Source organism: Rhipicephalus sanguineus, chromosome 11, assembly GCF_013339695.2.
Source record: "Rhipicephalus sanguineus isolate Rsan-2018 chromosome 11, BIME_Rsan_1.4, whole genome shotgun sequence".
NCBI lineage: Eukaryota > Metazoa > Arthropoda > Arachnida > Ixodida > Ixodidae > Rhipicephalus > Rhipicephalus sanguineus.
In genome coordinates this window covers 96,925,133-96,945,908 of record NC_051186.1, presented here as the reverse complement: position 1 = coordinate 96,945,908, position 20,776 = coordinate 96,925,133, and the positions used below count along the sequence as shown (strand labels likewise).

Sequence of the window (20,776 nt, the reverse complement as noted above, 5' to 3'; positions counted from 1 at the left end):
ATCATAATTTTTGTGAAGTAGCGAAGCAACCACTGAGGAATTTTTCGTCATTCTGAGGCGAACCGTGGTACCCGCTATACACCTCAAAGGCATATTGTGGACCTTGTTGATGTTGTTCCTGAAGACAATAAAGAAATATGGCAGAGCCCTTTGTAATGGGCTAGAAGTATTCAACAACACTCTTTGCGCAATTCGCATTGCGTGACAGCTGGTTACAGAATTTTCGTTGTGTGACCGCCTGGTTGGTATTTTACTCTTCTACCATGCTATATTACACATGTTTATGTGTTTCCTTCCCGCAGTGAAACCAGGCTCGAAGCCCCGTTCAATGCTGTATATTTTTTTCTTATTTCGTTTTTTATTTCATGCGATAGCGGTTACGGAGGCCGCGGAGGCGGACCCGCGAGAATCCGCGGAGGCGAACAACTACGGCGCTAAAAACGGCCGTTGTTGTGATCTCATAACAGTTTTTGCTGTAAAACGCGTTTTTTTACAGTGCGATAAGCCTGTAGACCTGAGGCGAAAATACATGTGACTCTATGAATGAGAGACGTCCAGTGGCACAGACGCCATACTTTTATTCCATTCACGCGCCACCTCTTCTTCGTCGGATTCTACCAGCCATTCCTTCCTTCTTACGTCACATACAATCCCTAAAAATCCGTGCGCATTGCATCTTCAGCCTTTCTGTTTACGCGCTTGGCTAGGACTAGACGACGTGTCTGGAGCAGCAGCTTGCATGTACAGCATAGATATATCCTGCAAGTTATTGCAGCGGCCTAATTTCATTGTTGATAAAACAAAGATACGATTATAAGCAGTGCCGTAGCGGCAAATGCGGATAACCTTGGCCCGCCTATGGTGGTTTAGCCTCCACTGAGACTTTGGTATGCATGTGTCGGAATGCAACTACTGTGGCCCCGTTTTAAATGCGCCCTGATTAACAGACGCAGCAAACGCTGTCTGACGTCACATGAGTATTATAACGTTGTATATGATTCAATATCGTATGCGCAGTGTCATCGGCAGGTCCAAAATTGATTCGTCAGCGTTCCTAGGACATTCTCATCCCTTTAATTCGACGTGTTTCTGCGATAAAATGAGAACGTACTGAAGTCACGGCGCTACAATTCTTGCTTACAATATGGTGGCGTAGCGGGCATTAACCTAACTCTAGCATATGTACTAGGCAATATCTGGTCATGGACCAAGTGGAAGCAGCAAATATGTTAGAACCTGTTGTGGATTTCAGCATAAACCAGCAACTTGTTTGCGATTTCAGCAAAAAAGAATTCCGATATCATTTCCTATGTGAAGATGGAATATCCGCGAAGCTGTTCGTTTTGTTTAATTATGTTTAAAATGTTCTCGCTTGACGCAGCCATTTCCCTAGAAAGCTCACCAGTTGCCCCTTGATAACGCACAGGCCACTGCTGGGGTTAAGCTACGTACTCACATGAACCAACTACGGGGCGACAGAAGCCTTTCCGCGAACACTTTAGGTGCGGAGCAGTTTAGGAACCCGGCCTGTCGTACGCTGTCGTATGCTGTCATCGTGTGTTGTCGCAGCTTCGCGTATCGCAGGCAAAACCACGAATAGCATAGCCATCTGTAGCATATAGAGCACGCAGTCGCGCCAAGGAGAATTCTTCCTCTTGTTCTTCGAGAGTATTGATGATGATAATTGCGGACGACTCTAGGGGCCTGGCAAAACGACCTATCAAAAAAAAAAGGGGGGGAGCAACTGAGCAACAGGAAGCGAGAAAGAAAGGGGGAAAATGGGAAGAAAATAGAAAGAGCAAGAAAGAGAAATAAATATATAAAGATAGAGGAAGAAACCAATAGAAATTAGGAGAGGAGAAGGACAGAAAAAATCGGAAAAAGAGAAAATGAATGAAAGATAGGAGGAAAGATACAGAAAATCGAAGAGAAACAAAGAAGGCTGGCCAGCTGCGCACTTCCCTCAGGCTTGGCACCCCTAGCGCTAAGCTGCCTTAATATTGTTTACAAGGCACTCGGGCACGAACAGTGGGGGGCGGGGTGTGGGGAGGTACACGGAGAATGACTATAGAAGGCAACGAGTCGCGGCATTTTCCGCGAGCTTTCACTCGCTCAGGGTTGTCCGATGACACACACTGTGCCGGATAGTCATGGCGAATGTGTTAAAAACATTTACAAACACTAAGCTCGGCGCGACAAGACGGCGTGTAGCTCAGAACGATTAGTTCATCTGGCACCTCGGCTTGGAACTAAGGCGCTAACCTACGCAGGATGGAAACGAATAAATTGTGAACAAACGCTAAAGTATCAAAACTTATTCTTAAACAAGTATGTTTTTTCATACCGCTTTAACGAGAATACTGTCAGCACCTCTGTCCATCTGTTGGCTAATACGATCATCGCCATACAAAAAAACGATAAAAACATAACTTTATTGGCAGTCATCATCAGCCTGTCTACGCCCACTGCAGGGCAAAGGCCTTTCCCATGTTCCGCCAATCAACCCTGTCCTGTGCTTTCTGCTGCCACGTTATACCTACAAACTTCTTAATCTCATCTACCCACCTAATTTGCTGTCTCCCCCTCACACGTTTGCCATCTCTTGGAATCCAGTCAAACCTTAAGAGACAGGAAGAGAGCAGAGTGGGTCTGGGTACAAACGGGGGTTAAGGACATCATAGTTGAAATCAAGAAGAAAAAATGGATATGGGCCGGGCACGTAGCACGTCGGCAGGATAACCGCTGGTCATTGGGAGTATGGGTGGGCGAATAATAAAATTTTATCTCGAGTCGAATTCGAATCCAATAGTGCGGAATAGTAGCCAAAAATATCTAATACGAAATCTAATATCGAATAGTACGTATATTTACGCTAAAGGCCTACCGCCAGTTACTGCAATAAAAAGGAAAAATCAGGGACGTTACAGCTTGGTGGCAGCTTTATTACGCGCTTGTTGGGAAGGGTATTTTTATTCTCCTTTAATGGGCGCGCAGGCATGTTGATAGAACAACCGTCACTCCAGTTAGCAGGGGCACTCCTAACCTCCTAACTGCTAAAAGAAGTAGGTACGGTAGCTATTTTTGCCCCTAGGGTCGCAGAATACGGCTTCGATTGTGCTTCATCTAAGGACGCGCAATCGTGCTCTAACTCCATGTGTGCTCGGTTCCTGAAAATCTTCGGGCGCCCGTTCACAGCAGCGCTTTAACTACGCGCCGGAACGATGGGAGTTTTTGAACGAGTGATGCGGTGCAGCAGTGACGACTGCACAGCGGTTTCTTGTGAATTCAATCATATTGGAGATTCATATGTGAATCCATTCACCGAGGGTTTGCGGGCCGAAGTCGGTATGTTTTACAGTGCCTGCGGCATTAGCGACTGAACAATGCAAGAAAAGTTCGTGCCTTCGTTCCAGAGGCAAACTTGTGAAGAGCTTTACAGTTTTCTCGTGTTTTTTTGTACGTGTTCAAATTACATAATCGCCTTTAAAATAAACGACTGCGCTCGTTTTTGTACCAGGATGTCGCTGAAAGTTTTATCGAGAGGCCTACTGTACAGATTTTAGCGTTAGTTTTAGCCACCCCACCCCATCCAAGTTGCAACATTGGCCATTGTTGCGTTTTACATAATCGTCCAATCGAATTATTCGAAACTTCGAATACGAGCTATTGCAAAGTCAAATCCAATTATTTGGTTAGGTATTTTTGGCTCGAATTTGAAACTCGAATATTCGCACACCCCTATTCGGAAGTGTTGGGTGTAGAGACGGGCTCCCACTCTCAAGGAGAGTGCCTAAATAACTGGGTAACACAATAACACACCTGCGCTCGAATAATGTCAAGGCGTTTGAACTACATGAACTCTTCGTACTCGTGGAGCGACACAAATGTAAATGTAAAACGCTTTCCATGAAGGCTTCGTTGAATTTCGTGCTACTGAAAATAAAGCCCTCTAAAAAAGCACCATGAAACTTTCCGTTCTCGAAAATCTGCAGACAATAACGTACTCAGGTGGTCGCGGGATGCGTGCCATGGATCCGTTCCAGCTGCCGACAAATGCTTGAAAGAAGATGAACGACGTCACGCCGACGTCAACCGATGACACCGTTGTAGGGAAGGGTGCCAGTACAGTAGAACTTTTCGATTAAGCAATTCTCAGCGATCTCCCAAAGGGCAATCAACGTAGATTGGTTTATTAACGCGATAGCGTTAAAGAGCTCGTATCGCAGAAATTCCGCCGTCGGCGTCGGCGCCGTTGGTTGTGAGCGAAAAATCATCATCTTGTCCGTGACCGAAAAATCGAAAAAGCTGCAAATAAAATAAATAATAAAAATGTTGGGTTTGAGTGAGAATCGAACCCAGGCCGTCTGCGTGTCAAGCAGGTGTTCTACCACACAGCCACGCCTCTGCTTGGAGATGCACTGAAAGTAACTTTCATGCTTCCCAAAAATACGCGTCCTGTATACAGGTGTCACAGTACGCGATGTGATATCGCAGTAATATTGCGTGGTACAAGCGTACATTGCCATCGGGCGTCACACCATGTCAATATCCTAACGACTTGGTGGTTTAAAGACAGCCACCCATTACAAAACGCACACACATTACTGCGCGTATTCCCTTAAGGCCACGTAGTGGGTGCATCGCAACTTCGACAAATTATCTGGTTGAAAGCATGCTACCCATTACATAAATCACACACCTTAGCGCGCGCATTCTGTTAAACACTCGTAGTGTTCGAAGTGCACACTAGGGGCAGGATATCGCTATCGCGTTCAACTCTTAAAGGTGAAGCTTAAGCGGCCCCCAACTTTTTAAAGGTACATTTATAAACAACCGTACAGCCACATGTGAACAAAGGGATATATGACATCATTTTTGCCTATAGATAAATGGCAAGGTAATCTACATTCCGAAGCAAAAAAAAAAGGTAGGCGACATGCATGTAACCCTCTATTTTGAGGTAGCGTTCTTCGGATATTCCGGTACTGCAACCTTCCCCTCCACTAAACAAGCGGAGCAGTATTCATTGTCTTCAATTTCACAGTGAGTGGGTGAGAAATTTGTAAAACTTGCTGTTGGGCTAGTTGGTCAGACTCAGAAATTACATTGAAGGCTTAACATATCACGTAATTCTCTTAAAAGGCATTGCAAGAGTGCGTATATGTTAAACTGGGTAATTTCTACGTCCTGCCTAGTGTTGGGCTCGCCTGGATCCAATTTTCACGGGAAGGCCTGACACGATTCGTGCAATTGCGTTATTCTAAGAGGTACATTGAGGTGGTGTAGAATTTCTTGGTGGTAAGATTGCTCTATGCGAAAAATTATACAAGCCGCTACCACTCACCGTTTTCAACAAAGCATCCTTGATCTCGTACATCCAATCGTTGTTATCATTGAAGTTAAATCCGTGTATTACAGCACATAGTGGCTTTTGCAGTTCAATTCCCGTGTTTACTACATATTTTACCTTCCACACTGAGGCGTTCACTTGGATTGCGTAATCAAACTCGGAGCCGTACAGAGTCATAACTGTACCAACATCTTCTGGGGGGTCAGGTCCCCCCAAATCCAGACCCAGTCGATCTTCATAATTGAAACATCCGATACCTTCGTAGCATCTCGGTGTATTTCGCTTCCTGTACAAATATCGCAGAAGCTAGGAAAAAAAACTACAATGACGTTGGCAAGGCACGATATTTTCAAAGGTACTAAAAGAATACGTAACAAAAGTCTGTCTGTAGCTAGTAATAAAAGATGTGCTTACGTGTTACCACGGTACTTATTATTTGGTGCTTGCTCAAAGTTGGCACTTTCAAAGCTGAAGGCGGTGTCGCAGAACGTCTACCCATGTAGTATCAAACATGCGCTGCTGAGTACCAAATTTTTCAATACGACAGTTTCACCACTTCAACCGTAATTACACACTGTTTAGCTGCTCAATGTTGATGTTCCCACAACGGTTATTAATTAGTCATGATTCCCACAGCGCCGCCCTCTCACAAACATTGACTGCTTTGCCGGAACAAAATTGTGCCGCCGTTTAGTGAACACCTTGTAAGTTTAAGGTGTCAACACTCGAATCAACTGATGCAAAGCCATTCGCTCATTTCCCGAAGTGTGAGCATCAAACAGGTGCCGTGCTCAGGTGATTACTTTCGGTGATACTTGCCCTCCGTAGGAGGACTCACGAGGAATCAGTGCATAAAATAGGAAATTGTCGCCATCAATCTCGAGCTAAAGGACACTATATTATATATCAGTCACTTCCAGGGCATATATGTATTACTGGTAATCAATTAGCCAATGATGGAGCCCTATTGGCTCATGAAGAACTCGAATGGCTCCAAATCCGCTATCAATGACTGATGTGGCAAGACAACTTATGTGCGGGCTCGGCAGTTTACGCAAACTGTTCGCGAGCTTCCAAAGGTGTCACGTACATTAACCGGGCTCTTCGTTGAAGCTACAACGACCGTCGTGTATTTCCCGCTCTGATGCGACGCTATTATGCTGCCTTTGGATGGGTGTTGCATTGAGAAATGCGTAATCGTTTCGCATCGCAAGGGCGGACACCTGTACATGCGATTTTTGCGGAACAGAAGAGACAAGTGAACAGGTCCTGTGCTGCTGGGCTCGCTATGGCACCCAGCGATACTTCTTACAAATACTTCTTAACCAACTGGACTCGAGAACAACTTTTCGAACCAACGTTGTGGGGCAATTTTACTGGAATACCTAAAGTAAACAAATCTGTGCTACCGCCTGTAGAGTTCATCTTCTTCTTTAAGTGTGCTCGTGATTCTGTTCATATTCTTTTCCCTTCTCTCTCGCAATATCGATGAGCCGTTTCTCTTTATTAGGTAGGCATTGTAACTGCAGGGCGAGGCCTGCTTTTCAAGCCCTTTATTCCGGCATGCCGATGGGCAGCCTCGATACACACCAAAATCTCGGTAACATAGGGCACTCGCTTGTGTATCCAAGTGGCTCCTGGTTACACAAGCGCAGTGGTGTTCACTCATTTATGACCGTAACTCGATGACCAAGGAATGTCTAACATGTTGCGGTATAAACACAACATTTCGTTCCTGACGAAACTTAAGTATGGCTATTATAGCCCCAGCGATCAGGCCGCCGACGTTGCCTGCCGCTTCTCCGGAGCGTCGTCAATTCAGGTTGCTTCAATACACTCCGTGAATAACTGTTGTTCTGCACGCAGTGAAAGCGTCGACGTCGAAGCAGTGGTGTCCCGTTTTTCAGGCAAATGTGGCAGTAGGAAACTCATTAGCCACAGTTGATTATTTCTCCGGTTCCTGACACGAGTGGCCCAAATGATCTCGGCATGAACACATCGCACACGATGTCCCGCCGACACTCAGTAGGTGCTGTAGTGGACGCTCTGTGTGCTTTGTCCAGCAACTAAAGGATACCGTGGATAGCATGCGAGCGGCATCTGGCACGAGGTATATAGTTGAGGGGCTTACGCCAATAAACGACCTGTTGTCGCTACGAACAAAGCTCGTGTCTTGAGTCGGCGTCTCTGAACATGGTGTCAGAAGTTGGCTACTAACGCGGCGTTATTGTCTCGACAGGCGGTACAGACGCCTGGCCTAACAAGCTCAACATCGTGCGTGGCGGTACGCCTGGACTTCACCCTGCGTCGCCGTTCCACTTCAAAAGGCCGCCGGAATGAAGAACATGGATAACAAGGTACGAAGATTTCGCCTTTGCTACCGGACTCAACACAGGCGCTGACGAGGTGCAAGTGCAAACACTGTTGCATTGCATGGGTTCTCAAGCACGTAGCGTCTTGTAGTCACTTGGACTGTCTGCTCCGAAAAACCTCCCTTTGCGGAAGTCAAGGCTAAGCTCGTTTAGCATTTTCTCCACCCCGTCAATGAGGTTTATGAAAGCCGCCGATTTCACCACCGAGTACAACAGCAAGGGGAGCGCGTTGACGGATTTTTTACTGCGCTTAGATATCTTGTCAGGCGTTATGGGTACAACAGCGCCGAGATCGAAGACCGCCTTGTCGGCGAGAAGTTTGTCGTTCGATTGCGGAACGAGAAGCCGTCGGAGCAGCTGTGCCGATGTACGACACTTTCGGTGGAGAAAGCCTTGTGCCAAGCGCGTATCCACGAAGAAGCCGGAGAAGAGCGTCCATCTCGTGCTAGTCTCAGCGAAAGCGGGGCGTTCGACAGCTGAAACGTGGACGCGGCGCACGAAGAACGTGTCAGCACGTTGCAACAAGTCGGTGCAGCCAACTCAGTTCACTTGGAGTTCCTGCGGCCGTGGTCGACACTCTTGAAAGGAATGCCCAGCTCGCAAGGCCACATGTAATTTCTGCAAGAAACAAAGTCACTTTATTGCTGTTTGCAAGGCCAAGCATTGTATTGAGCTGTTGGGCTCTGTTGCACCTCACGCGCTCAGTACGCGTCGTGGCAAAATACGCCGATATTCACGTCAATTGTCACCTCGCACACTTCAAGGTAAACTCGTGGCCAGAAGTAGCGGCTGTTTCGGTTTCTTTCCCGGGATTACGTCCCATTTTGGAATAAAAGGGACGCCAAGCTGTCTGGTCCTGGAAATCCAAGGTTGCACGCTCTGGGAACTTTCACTGCTACTTTACAATGGCGTACCAACCTCGCTGTGCAAAGACCGTATGCTATCAAGGACCAGACGACACATAATCTGGGATTGCCTGCAATTGGAGACTTCGGCATCGTCCAGTTTTTGGACTCTGAAACGTATTCCGTCAGCGCAAGGATTTTTTTCGAGGGCTTGGTGAGGTCCAAAAAAAATGACACATTCGCGTCGCTGCGGATGCTGGTCCCTTTTTTCAATCTGCCTAGACGAATACCTTTACCTCTGCTCGAACAGGTGAAGGAGGAATTGTACGAAATGGAAACCCAAGGAGTCATTCGCAAGGTTAACAAGCCAGCAGCATGGTGTTCAGGCCTCGTCGCTGTGCCGAAGCCATCGGGCGGGTACAGGCTGTGTGTCGATTTGAAGAAGTAAGTTGAACAAGGTTATCCAGTGGGAACGATATATTCTGCCAACAGTCGAAGACATCTTAGGCCTGCTTGGTGGGGCAACATCTTTTTTTCCGAGCTCGACACAAGATTCATCTTCCACCAAATCAAACTAACTCCTGAGAGCTGATGACGTTCATCACACCTTTTGGCCGCTATTGCAACAAGCGTCTTTCCTTTGGCCTTGCGACAGCGCCCGAATATTTCCAACGCTACGCTTCATGTCGAGACTGCTCGAATGCATCACTGGAGTCGTCAACATGATAGACGACATACTCCTCTTCGGTAAGAGCTGTCAACAGCACTAGCTGACGTCTTGGCGCGATTAACTCAAGCGGACGTCACTCTTAACGAAAAGAAGTGTCAGTTCCCAGTGTCTTCTGTCAAGTTCTTAGCAGCTGTCTTAAGCCAGCACGGAATTTGTCCAGATTTAGACAAAGTCAAGGCTGTTATGGACCTCCCACGACCAGTTAAACTCAGTGGTGTTCGTGGGTTACATGGATAGTAAACCATGTTGTCCGATTCTTTCCAAACCTGTCTAAGATCTCTGCACATATTCGTGCTCTCCTCACCAATAACAACACCAGGAGTTGGAGTTACAAACCAGCGCAAGCATTCAAGAGCATCAAGTCCTTGCTCAGCTCCGACATATGTATGGCTATGTACAATCCCCATTACCCTACTGTTGTAACAGCTGACGCAAGCTCTCATGACCTCGGAGGCGTCTTACTCCAGGCACTACTAGACAGGGACGGTGCACTCAAACGGAAAAGGAGTCTGGCTGTCACGTGGGCTGTCACCAAGGTCGACCCATACCTACGTGGACTAAATTTTGAGGTCCAATCCGATCATCTTCCACTTGTAGCCCTCCTTTCAAGTAAATATCTGGACCGTCTTGCCACTTCAAATTCAACGAATGCGGATCAAACTGATACATTACCAGTTCTGCGTCAAATATGTTCCTCGAAAACTGCCAGCCACAGCTGACACACTATCAATAGCACCCTGCGACTTGCCATCTTCCGAAGCCGTCAGCAGCTTGAAAATTTGTGTAGAAGCAGATCTCCACAACTGACAAGTCAGCTCGACGAGATCCGTCCTCTTCAAGCTCAAGATGGGGAGTGTTCTTCGATCATGACCTATCGTGAGAGAGGCTGGCCGTCCAAGAAGAGAGTTCCGTCGAATTTAGCACCATACCCGAAGGAAGAAGAAGGACTGAGTGCGTACTAGGAACAACTCTTACTGAATCGCCGCATTGTCATCCCATCTGCTCAACGCAAGTACATTCTCGCACTGCTGCACGAAGGGAATCAGAGTGTCCACCGCTGTCAAGAACGCGCCCGAAAGTGTGTTTGGTGGCCCAATTGCAACCAGCATATTGACGACCTTATGACTCAATGTACTAAGTATGCCGAGACTCGAGCACTGCGTTACCAGCTGCTGATACCAACGCCGCCACCGGAAAGACCATGGCATACCTAGGAATCCACTTGTTCCACTCGAAAGAACGCGACTACGTCCTTATCGACGATTACTACTCTAGCACAATGCGCGATGACCGCTTTAAGTTCCTTGTGACTCATTTCGTTCTTCCAAAAAGGGCGATCTGTCATGGAACACTCAAAGCTCACGCGAAGAGGTCGACTCTCTGCCATAGACGCAGGACGCGACGCTCACCGTCTTGACGTCCTCTACACATCTTGCAGCGATGCTGATGCACATGGTCGTCGGAAAAGCGGACCTGTTCAGGCGCGTAGCACAGGATCCTCTTGATTGGGCCAAAGTTGTAATGCCACCGACAACCCACGAATCGAATACGGTCGCCATTACTACTTATTCCAGTTCTTTTTCGTCTCTCTCCAAGTATTCTGCTATTGCGTCTTCTTTTCTATTTTTCTTGCAATAGATAGATAGCTACGTATATAGAAAGGATCAAAGTGCCTTAGGTTCGCTAAAAATGCTTAGCAAATAAATCTCTCGGTCGCAGTGAGAATCGAACCCAGGTCTTCTGCGTGGCATGCAGCCGTTCTACAACGAAGCCATGCTAGAGGTTCAAACCGCATTTTAAAAAACGCTTTCAGAATGTAATGTAGTGCGACGAGCCTCCTTACCGATGTAAGATTGCGTGGCATTATACGTGGTTCGGTGGAAGGCGATACGCACGGCGCCCGTTTAAGCTAACGCGTGATATACTTGACGGCGAAGCTGAAGCGCCCTGGAGCAGAAAATCGTGGAGCAGAAAATCCTGGAGCAGAAAATCGGGTGCCGGCGTTGGCGGCGTCATCGGCCAGTGAAGTATCCCAATGTAAAAAAAGAATAAAAAACTGTTAGAGCCGGAATCGAGACATGGCTTTGTGCGCAGCAGTCAAGTATTCTAGGATAGAGCAACGCCAGTGCTTCAAACGTCTTAAGGAAAAGAGCCTACACAAGCGTCATGTCCAGACAATACCAAATGTGGCTGCAGTATTGGCTAACCGCTTTTATAGAACATTGTAATAAATATTGAATGCGCAAGATATACGTATTCGTTGCTTGAATACGCCGACGAACGCCACCTGTTATACGCACATCATCGAACCATTGCATGTAATTTGTTGCGACAAAACTTAAATGTCTCCTCTGACGTGAGTGCCGACGTTAGTTTAGCCAATCAGCTACACTATAGACGCCAGCGTAGTCGATATGCCTGGCAAGCCTACATTATGCGCACAACTACTAAATTTACGCCGAGATATCGATCCATATGATAATGCTTGGGTCAAAGTGAAAAATGCAACACAAGCTGCTGCCACAAACGGCTTCGCATGAAGTCAAATCACACAATGCGAGCGAACTGTCCAAATGCCATACGTGTCTTAATGGCAGGGCATTTGACGTTTTACCGGACCACCCACCATCGATACTTTTTCTTTAATGAATCAGGCGAGCACGTTAACACGCTTTAAACCACAACCTTCGAAGTCGAAGGTTATGGGTTTTTATCCTAAAGAGTCAGAGGGTGTTTTTCCGTTGACTTTAGAGCCCTTGAATTTTCGTCCTATTACTGCACTACAGTAAATAACTGCCTAATTTCGCTGTTATTCATATGTGTTAAAGTTCTAGAGCACATAATATTCAGCAACTGCTTGAAGTGGTGTATGACCTTGCCATGGGTTTAAACAAAAAAAGCGAAATTGATCTAATATTTCTTGATCTTGAAAAAGCGTTTGACCGTGTTTCACACCGTCAGGCATTTTATCAAATTAAAACCAATTCTGAAGGATGACTCTTTATTGGCTTGGATCGAAGCACACTTAAGCTGCAGGCACCAGTGCATCATGGTCGGTGGAAGCAACTCGTCGTCCGCGCCGGTTCAATGCGGCATACCACAGGGATCTATCCTCGAGCCTCTTTATTTTGGTTTTAGGTGCGAAGCATTCCTAACGTACCAAATGCACTTTTAGCGTTTCTATCTACGTATCTACCTATCCAGCCGCCTATGTGTGGGTGCTCTCGTGATCGCCTCCTTAACTTGGTGTAAACGGAAATTGATATGGGAGGGTAAAAGGGCTTTATAAATATGACTGGTCGTCATAAGAATAACGTGAAAATCCTGTTGCGTACGTCATCACACCCTTTCCTCCTGACATGTGTGGCACAATCCCGCATGCCACTGGGCCGCGGTATGCGTGCATGCGCCACAGTTGATTGACGGTTTACATCTACCCAGAAACTTCGAGAACAGACCGTGGTAATTCAAATGTCAGAGCGTTAAGAAGAAGCGACATCGGCAGCGTTGACCCGCTGGAATGCAAAGAATAAAAATCATGATCCCAGCAGGAATCGAAACCTAGCGCTCTACGTGACAGTCAGGCATTCTACGACAGAGCCCCGCCAGGTCCTGAAACTGCTTTCGAAAAGGGCCGAATGCAGGCATGATGTCGGTGTAACGTCAGTTGTGGTTACAGTGCTGATCATCAAATTTATAACAAAGCAATAAATAATACATGTGTACTTGTAAGATATACGCGTAATGTTGGGTGAAAGTCAATTGTGGTTAGCAGTGTTGGTTGCGCTTTTATAGCAGTCTAAGGAACTTTACGTTTGTATTCCTATGATTCAGCAAGCGATAGTCAAGCGTTGCTGGAACCCGGAGGAATAGGCTCACGAATGACATTCACATCATCACACCGTAGCATGCACTTTGTTTCAATAATGCTGATGCTATGTCATGATGGCGTTACGTCAGACCATGTCACCCTGTAAACGCCAGTGTAGTCGACGTTCTTAGTAAGAGCACAATGTGCGCGCAACTGCTACACTCACAAAAACACCTCGATCCACCTCGTAACGCTTGGCTCATAGCCAAAGAATTCAGCAGCTATTACAAGCCAACTGCTTCGCATGAAACCGATTCCCACAATACGTGGGATCTGCGAGTGTTTTTATTAATGATATCGTCCGCGATATTCCAGTTAGGATAAGGCTTTTCGCAGACGACTGCGCCCTTTATGATGAACTTAACACTTCCAGTGACCAAATTCTTTTAAATAAACGTTTATCTAAACTTCAAGATTGGTGCAGAAAGTGGCAAATGAACATTCCCACGTCTTGTGGGAATCGGTTTCATGCGAAGCCGTCGACCTGCAAAAAACTCTGGCGATGACCATAACGCGCAAAAGCGATCTTTAATAATTTTAATACAACCCAGGCTATCATTCCTTGTCTTTCGTCTCGCGGTATACGTGCCTTGGCCTTGTCATCACATCAGATTTAAGATGGAACGAACATATATCATATATTGAAAAAAGGGCTTTGGGGAAATCAGGTTATATATGGCGGGCACTACCTAAGGCCACACGCGAGACTAAACTACTCGCACGTAAAACGTATGTCATACCAGTAGTAGAATATGCGTCGGCTGTCTGGGACCCGCACACACAAGCTAACGCAGATAAACTTGAATCAGTACAGCGAATAGCTGTAAGGTTCGTATTTAACGCTTACCTCTCGCGGCACATTTCCTTCCGCTCTTTTGGAAAGTGCTAAACTGGAAACTTTGGAATGTAGACATTATCACGAAAGAATAAAGCTGTTCTATCTCATATGTAATCGAACCAATTTTGCGCCTCAAAGCGTGCTCCTCTCGCCCTAAAAGAGTTACTGAGCACCTCTTGAATACTAATATATTGCCGCGATTCTTATATTTCATGAGTTGAAGCTTCACCCACAAAGGCTGTGGGCAACGCGCTGCGCAGGCCTCGCCGTGGTGTGTAGGAAGCTTCGCGATTGTTTTCGAACAATCCGTTAAGATTGCGCGCCGCACGAGAATGTTCCAGCTTTGTCGAGAGATAACGCCGCCAACAGCGATATCGCTGGAAGTTCGATAGCGCCTGTATAAAAGCCGACGCGCTTGACTGCTTGTCAGTTGATCGACGGTCGAGGCTCTGTTCGCAGCTATCAGCCTATTGCTGTAGTTTGACTCAGTTTCCCGGCCACAAGTTCGGCCAAATAAACAGTTTCATCTCGGACGTGCTGACTGCTGTCTTCGTCGACGTCACGACCACATGACAATATACAGGTACTCATTTTTTTCTTGCTCGATCAACGAACGGAATAATTTGCCATCGGAGGTTCTTGAAAGTATCGATCTTAAATGGTTTTTTCGGGCGATACCTGCTACATCTGTCTGATAGCTTCACTTTCATTCATTTCACAGTGCGCTATATTGTACCCATCTTAGCCAAGCTGATTGCTGGCATCATGTTAAATTTTGTTGCTTTTGTATATTAAACACGCCCGGGTGTACTTATGTATTGTAGCCGACTTTATCTACATTACAGTTGGTACTTGGTGCCACTCCTCTGTGCTTTTTACCCGCAGAACATAACCTACTGTGCACTGTTTTCAGATGGTTTTTCGTATTGTTTTGTATAGCACGGTCATTGTTGGAATTGTAGACAGCATTTCATGTTGCCTTTTGTACTTTTTTTCCTCTGTGAATCATCGCGTCTTTTTTGTGAAATACTGCCTTTACTGCTGTATATTTCGCTACGTTTTATACTTTTGTACTTCCTGCACGTTGTTATGTTCATTGTACCACCCACCCCTGTCAAAGTCTGGCATTCGGACTGGCAGTACTCTCAGAAACAAATAATAATGTCGGCTATGCCATCCTTGTCCTAGTTGTCTGTTGCATTCGTTTGGATATGGCAAGGTGACATATCATGAGAACACATCCACCAACTGAAATCCATATACGGCCGCTAGCCTGAAGACTGTTTTACGGATGAGTGTCAGTGATGCCATATTTTGCAGTAGCCGTGCCGTTCAGTTCATAACAACTACACGAATGTGCTACAGTACACGCATACGCACGAAAACGATTGGGTTGGTGCATTCGACGTTTCATGGCCTTGTTAATTCACGTCGCGATATACCTGTAGAAAAATATTAAAACATTCGTTTAACAAGCCTAGGTGGTGGTACCCATGTGTCTGTCTTAAATCGTCCATAGTCGGATACACCTTAAGAAGTTAGGAGAGGCCCCGCCCAGACGACCGAAGCGCAGCAGCTGATCGCCTCCGCGACTAAATGAATAGTACCTCTCATGCACGCCCCGATGTTCTCCGAAGGCGGAGCCACTAGCCGTCCCGCTCATGACGTCAGTCCCGAGTGCGCGCCCATTGGTACAGGCCTCTCACTAGGAAATGCCGCTGACTTCTAAAGTTCTATCCGATATATACTTATTTTAGGACGCGATGTAGTTAACTTAGCCTAGGCACAAAAATATACGCCACAAAGGCTGCTGCTATTCGACACTATCTATCTATCTATCTATCTATCTATCTATCTATCTATCTATCTATCTATCTATCTATCTATCTATCTATCTATCTATCTATCTATCTATCTATCTATCTATCTATCTATCTATCTATTCGTTGTCCTCATTTGATAAGTAACGACAGCCAAATGTGTTGTTATCAATCTTAATAAAACGTTTGGAAACACAAGTGCCTTCTTACATGCACAGTGACCACCTTTGAAATATCGCTGGTTGCGCTTGAGGACAGTCCTAAAAGCAATTTTGCGAGTTGGGCGATGGCACTGTCTTGTCTAATGGCACGCTTGCTCCTGGTAGGACTTCCCAAGAACTGTTCATAGAGTTCGGCAATATCTTTAGCCGATAGGTCCTTGAGATGCTGAAAAGCAATATATGAAGCTTACTATAAGAGTAACCGTTCCGCAGGTATCTACATAATACTATATCTTGTTGAAATGAATTTCACTTTGACACAGGGGGTCCTAGACTATCATGATCCGGACGTTACTGTTTTGCTAAATAAAATGAGTATTAAGGTGGACAATTACCCCGTATTTCGGCCATAGATTCCGGGATATCTAAGGCAGCCATAATGCTATGAAATAAAAGAAGAATAAACGCGAACGTAAAGACATTCTCTGTTTTCCAACGTGTGTACATTGTCACTGTTATTGCGAGTAAACTTCGAACTACTATGTGTGGGAATTGTTTTAACTCTTTCAGGCACGGTGGTCAGCGTTTCTGGCCACCAAGAGATTTTTTTCCCAGTGCCACCTCACAGTTTATCAAGCAAACAATCGATTACTTTTTCCCTTAAGTCTTTTCTATAAGTGCGCCAAGAGGAGCTGGTCCTCTGGAGTAGCTTTTTCTGTTGCTAAGCTACAGCTCTAGAGCCAGCATGCCTCTTCTCGCGCTGGCTTCTGAAAGTTCCCACGTGCGCAAAGCTATGTGAGCTTAGAAGGAACCTTTCTTGGATCTAAGACGCAGTGCGGAAGTGTGTCGTACTGGCTATATTGGCAAAAATGCGCTGCGGACCAGGTTCATGTAGTATGACGTCAGGTACTCTAACCACCGAGCATGAAAGGCGGTAGAAGTGGGGTCCCAGATACAACAGGCGAAATTCGCCACAAAGTTGTATTCTACGCGAAAAACGCCTCTGTTTGTTCGATATGAAGATATTCCGAGCGACACTAACAGCTGCCACTAACTGCTGCCGGCGACAGTTCATGCGATAGCAAGTATGGCGAGGAAGATGATTTCGGTGATCTCATGTCCGACGACGAATGCTCGAGTCTGGATGTCGCTGAAAGTGTCAGGGACGCATGTGACACCGCAGCAGATGCAGGTTCTATCGTCACAGTCCAAACGATTCTATATTGTGTACAGGGCATCGCATGTCTCTGCTGCCAATATTTTCATGACTGCGCACTGCCACTTGACATTCCTGAAAAGAAAAGTTGTACCCCATTTTGCAAATTTAGATTTTTATGAACGCTTGAGTGGGTTTGGAAGATCGTATTTGATACTAATCTGTACGCGGTGGGAAAAAATAAGGACTATATTACATTGGCCAACAAGGTGGTCAAAGCGAAGCGAGGATGCGGGAAATGCAGCACCAAAGGCACAGCCATCGAGAACACTTTGGCTGTGCCAGACGTCCATGTGTCACTATGCCGTCGCAAGATATAAAAAGCCGTTTCTCAGTGACACAGAACGTAATTTCAAAAAAGAAATTACATTGTATGGCGCTACATTGTAAAGGACCCCATGTGATAATGTGCACTATGCAGAGACCCTTGAGGCACGGTGTTCGGTAGCACTCACCAGCTCGTGGCAACTTTATTGCCAGCAGCAATCTTTTAAGGCGTCCATTACTGTATTTTGTAACTTTCACTCATAATTCTGGCATAAAAATTGAACACTTCAAACATACAATTTGTGTGCTTGAAAGAGTTAAATATGAATGGTCGTCTGCGAAAGTGCCCATGATTTTTGTTACATTTTTTGTGTACTGCCGCTTCGGAAACACGCCGCGGTGGTCTAGAGGTTGTGGTGCTCGACTGCTGACCCGAATGTCAGCGGGATCGAATATCGGCCATGGCGGCCGCAATTAGATGGATGCGAGACGCTAGAGGCTGGTGTGCTTTGTTATAATGTGCACGCTAAGGGCACCAGATGGTCGAAATGTCCAAAGCCCTCCACAACGGTTTCCCGAATAATCATATAGTGGTTTTGGGACGTAAAACGCGAACATTTATTATTTTCTCAAAGCTCGTAGTCCGCGCGATTGCACTCCTGCTGTTAAACTGTGCAAAAAACGTGCTGCCAGTTCCACACTGTGAAAACCATCGAAGAGCGAGGCGCATGTCCCCTTTGACTCGCGCGTTCGTAGTTCCCCTTTTGCTGCGAAGGTTTCTCTAAGTATCTGCACTGCAGTCTTTATTGCTTGTACTAAGTTAGGCTTGTGGCTACGAGTCGATTGTTCTCACGGCGTAGATTTGGCAGTGCATTATTTGTACATTTCACGCACAAACTACGTAAAAGAGAGATTAAAACACCAGGTTCACACATATATTTGTCTGTATTTAGTCACGTTTCTTGAACTTGTTGCGTTTCATCATTCAACTATAGTTTTTTTTCGTCGTACTATTGTATTAGTATTGTCAGTAATACGCCCGTACCTCGGCTTTCGTAACGGAATATTTATTACACGTTCTCATTAGTGTGGAGCAACGATGAGGTAGTATGATGAAGACATTCTGCAACATTGATAGGCGAGATGATTCAGCGATTGTACCCCCTATTGTTCCCAAGCCTCAGCATAAGCCAACCGTGCTAATCCCATAATTCCAGTACACGTTTACAGCACAATACAAAAAAATGCCTGATGCCTCATAGGGAAACCACGGTACGCAGAATACCTACTGCCAGACGCGAGCACAGAGAAACTGAATAAATGGGAGCTGGCATGCAATCACGATTGTTACTGATGCATGATGCGTGATGCGACTCATAGGTGATGAACAGCAGATGGACACCCAAATTTTTTTCTTGTCGCGACAATATGATGGAGGCAGTGCTCACGCAGCCTTAATTTTTCTTTCTAATACAAAAGATTTCGTGAATCAAACGGCGTTTTACAGCGAAAGCTGTTATGAGATCACAACAAGACCCGTTTTTGGCGCCGTAGTTGTCCGCCGCTGCCGCCGGTGTGCGCAACTACTATCGTGCGAAATAAGAAAAAATATCTAGGATGGAACAAGGTTCGAACCTGGGACCGCTGTGTAGGAGCCCAGTGTTCTACCTCAGAGCCATTCCGGCTTGTTTTGCTTTATTGCGTGTTTGCAGATACGAATTACATCACAAGCACATGGAATACAGGATTCATGTCAGGAAGGAACCACATTAACATATGCAATGGAGTGTGGTAGAAGAGTAAAGTAAAAGCTAGGCAACACACACCGCGATTGTGCAACCAGACGTCACACAATGCGAAATGCGCAACGAGTGGGTTGTTGAATGCTTCTAACCCATTACAAAGGGCTCTGCCATAATGTTTCATCTTCATCAGCTACAGCATCAACAAAGTGCACATAATACCTTACAGGTGTCCAGCAGGTACCACTGTTCTCCGCAGATTCCCGAAAAATTACATAGTGGCTGCTTCCCTACATAAAAAAAAAATTATTATTTATAGCGAGGTGGGTTCCTCTCAAGTGCACTTCTATTAGTTGCCTAGGGTGCCCATAAGGCTCCCATGATCCTTTTCCTCATGGTCTAAATATAGTTAATTGTCTCTCTCTCTTTCCCACGTTAATATATAGTATAAAGCGTGGTGGGAGAGTAAAATAACGACCGGACGTCACAGAATGCGAATGCCGCAACTAGTGGGTCGTTTAAAGCTTCCATCCCATTACAGAGGTCTCAGCCATAATTCTGCATCGTCATCAACCATCGCATCAACAAAATGCACATAATGCCTTACAGATGGTGCCTCGCTTCTCCGCAGAATGACGAATAATGACGTGGTGGGTGCTTCCGAACTTCACAAAAATTATAAGTTGTGATGTAGTGGGTACGTTGCTAGGTTGCTTGTATTAGTAGTCACAAGAGACTTTATAATGGGCTCTAGAAATGCAGCTCTTCCAGCTTTCGCTGTGACTGTGCTGCGCTTTCTGCGCAGACCTGGCTTTTTTTTCATCGTTACAGCAACCGAAGACACGTGTGCAGTGAACATTTGATGTTTTCTGCTATCTTTGACAATGCTCAGCTGAATGAACCTCCCCCCCTGATTCCCCTTTACCAGCGCACGGTGCTTCGTCAATATGTCGTTAATTGAACGACCAGCCAGGCCTATGAAGTAGTTCTCACATGACAAGTAGACAGTTTAAACGACCCCTACATTCCACGCTATAAACTGGGTAGCGTTATTTTTGGCGCACGTGGGACACCTACGCTCGCTCTTGTTGAAAACACCGGCTCATGTGGAGCAGCTTTTCCGCTGTCGTAAAGAGCACTTGTGGCCGAGAAACTGAGAACTAGAACTACAGCAATACACGCTGTACAATGATAGCGGCGAACAGGGCGTCGTCCGTCGATCAACTGACCAGCGCTGAAGCGCGTCGGCATTTAAACATGTGCCGTCGAACATTCCAGCGTTATCGCTGGCTGTCGTACAAATTCTAGAATAAGCTCGAGTGTGCGCGTCTTGCGCGCAGTCTTAACAAAACGATCTACAATGATCGCGAAAGTTCTCGAACAATGAGGCGCGGTTCGCGCTGAGCGTTGCTGACAGTCTTTCTGGCCGAAAACCGAATACAGCAAAAGTAATAAAGAAACGTACGTGGCAATGCCCCCCTCTGAAAAAGCATCGTCCCGATGGTTAAACAGAACAGGTCGATGCATGCAACAATAAATAACAAGAATAAAGCAACAAAGTACA

The 20,776-nt window shown here is 45.9% G+C and overlaps 1 protein-coding gene across 1 annotated transcript in view; it reads right to left on the bottom strand.

Moving 5' to 3' along the window:
- Window positions 1-598: 598 nt before the first annotated feature.
- The window catches only part of LOC119373325 (uncharacterized), a 58,571-nt gene continuing 38,393 nt past the window's right edge, over window positions 599-20,776 (bottom strand). The window contains exons 2-4 of the mRNA XM_037643352.2: window positions 16,037-16,213; window positions 5,345-5,656; window positions 599-1,717 (exon numbers count right to left, since the gene is read on the bottom strand). Coding sequence (XP_037499280.2) covers window positions 1,697-1,717; window positions 5,345-5,656; window positions 16,037-16,213 — 510 coding nt within the window. The 3' untranslated portion in view covers window positions 599-1,696. The remainder of the gene's footprint in view (window positions 1,718-5,344; window positions 5,657-16,036; window positions 16,214-20,776) is intronic.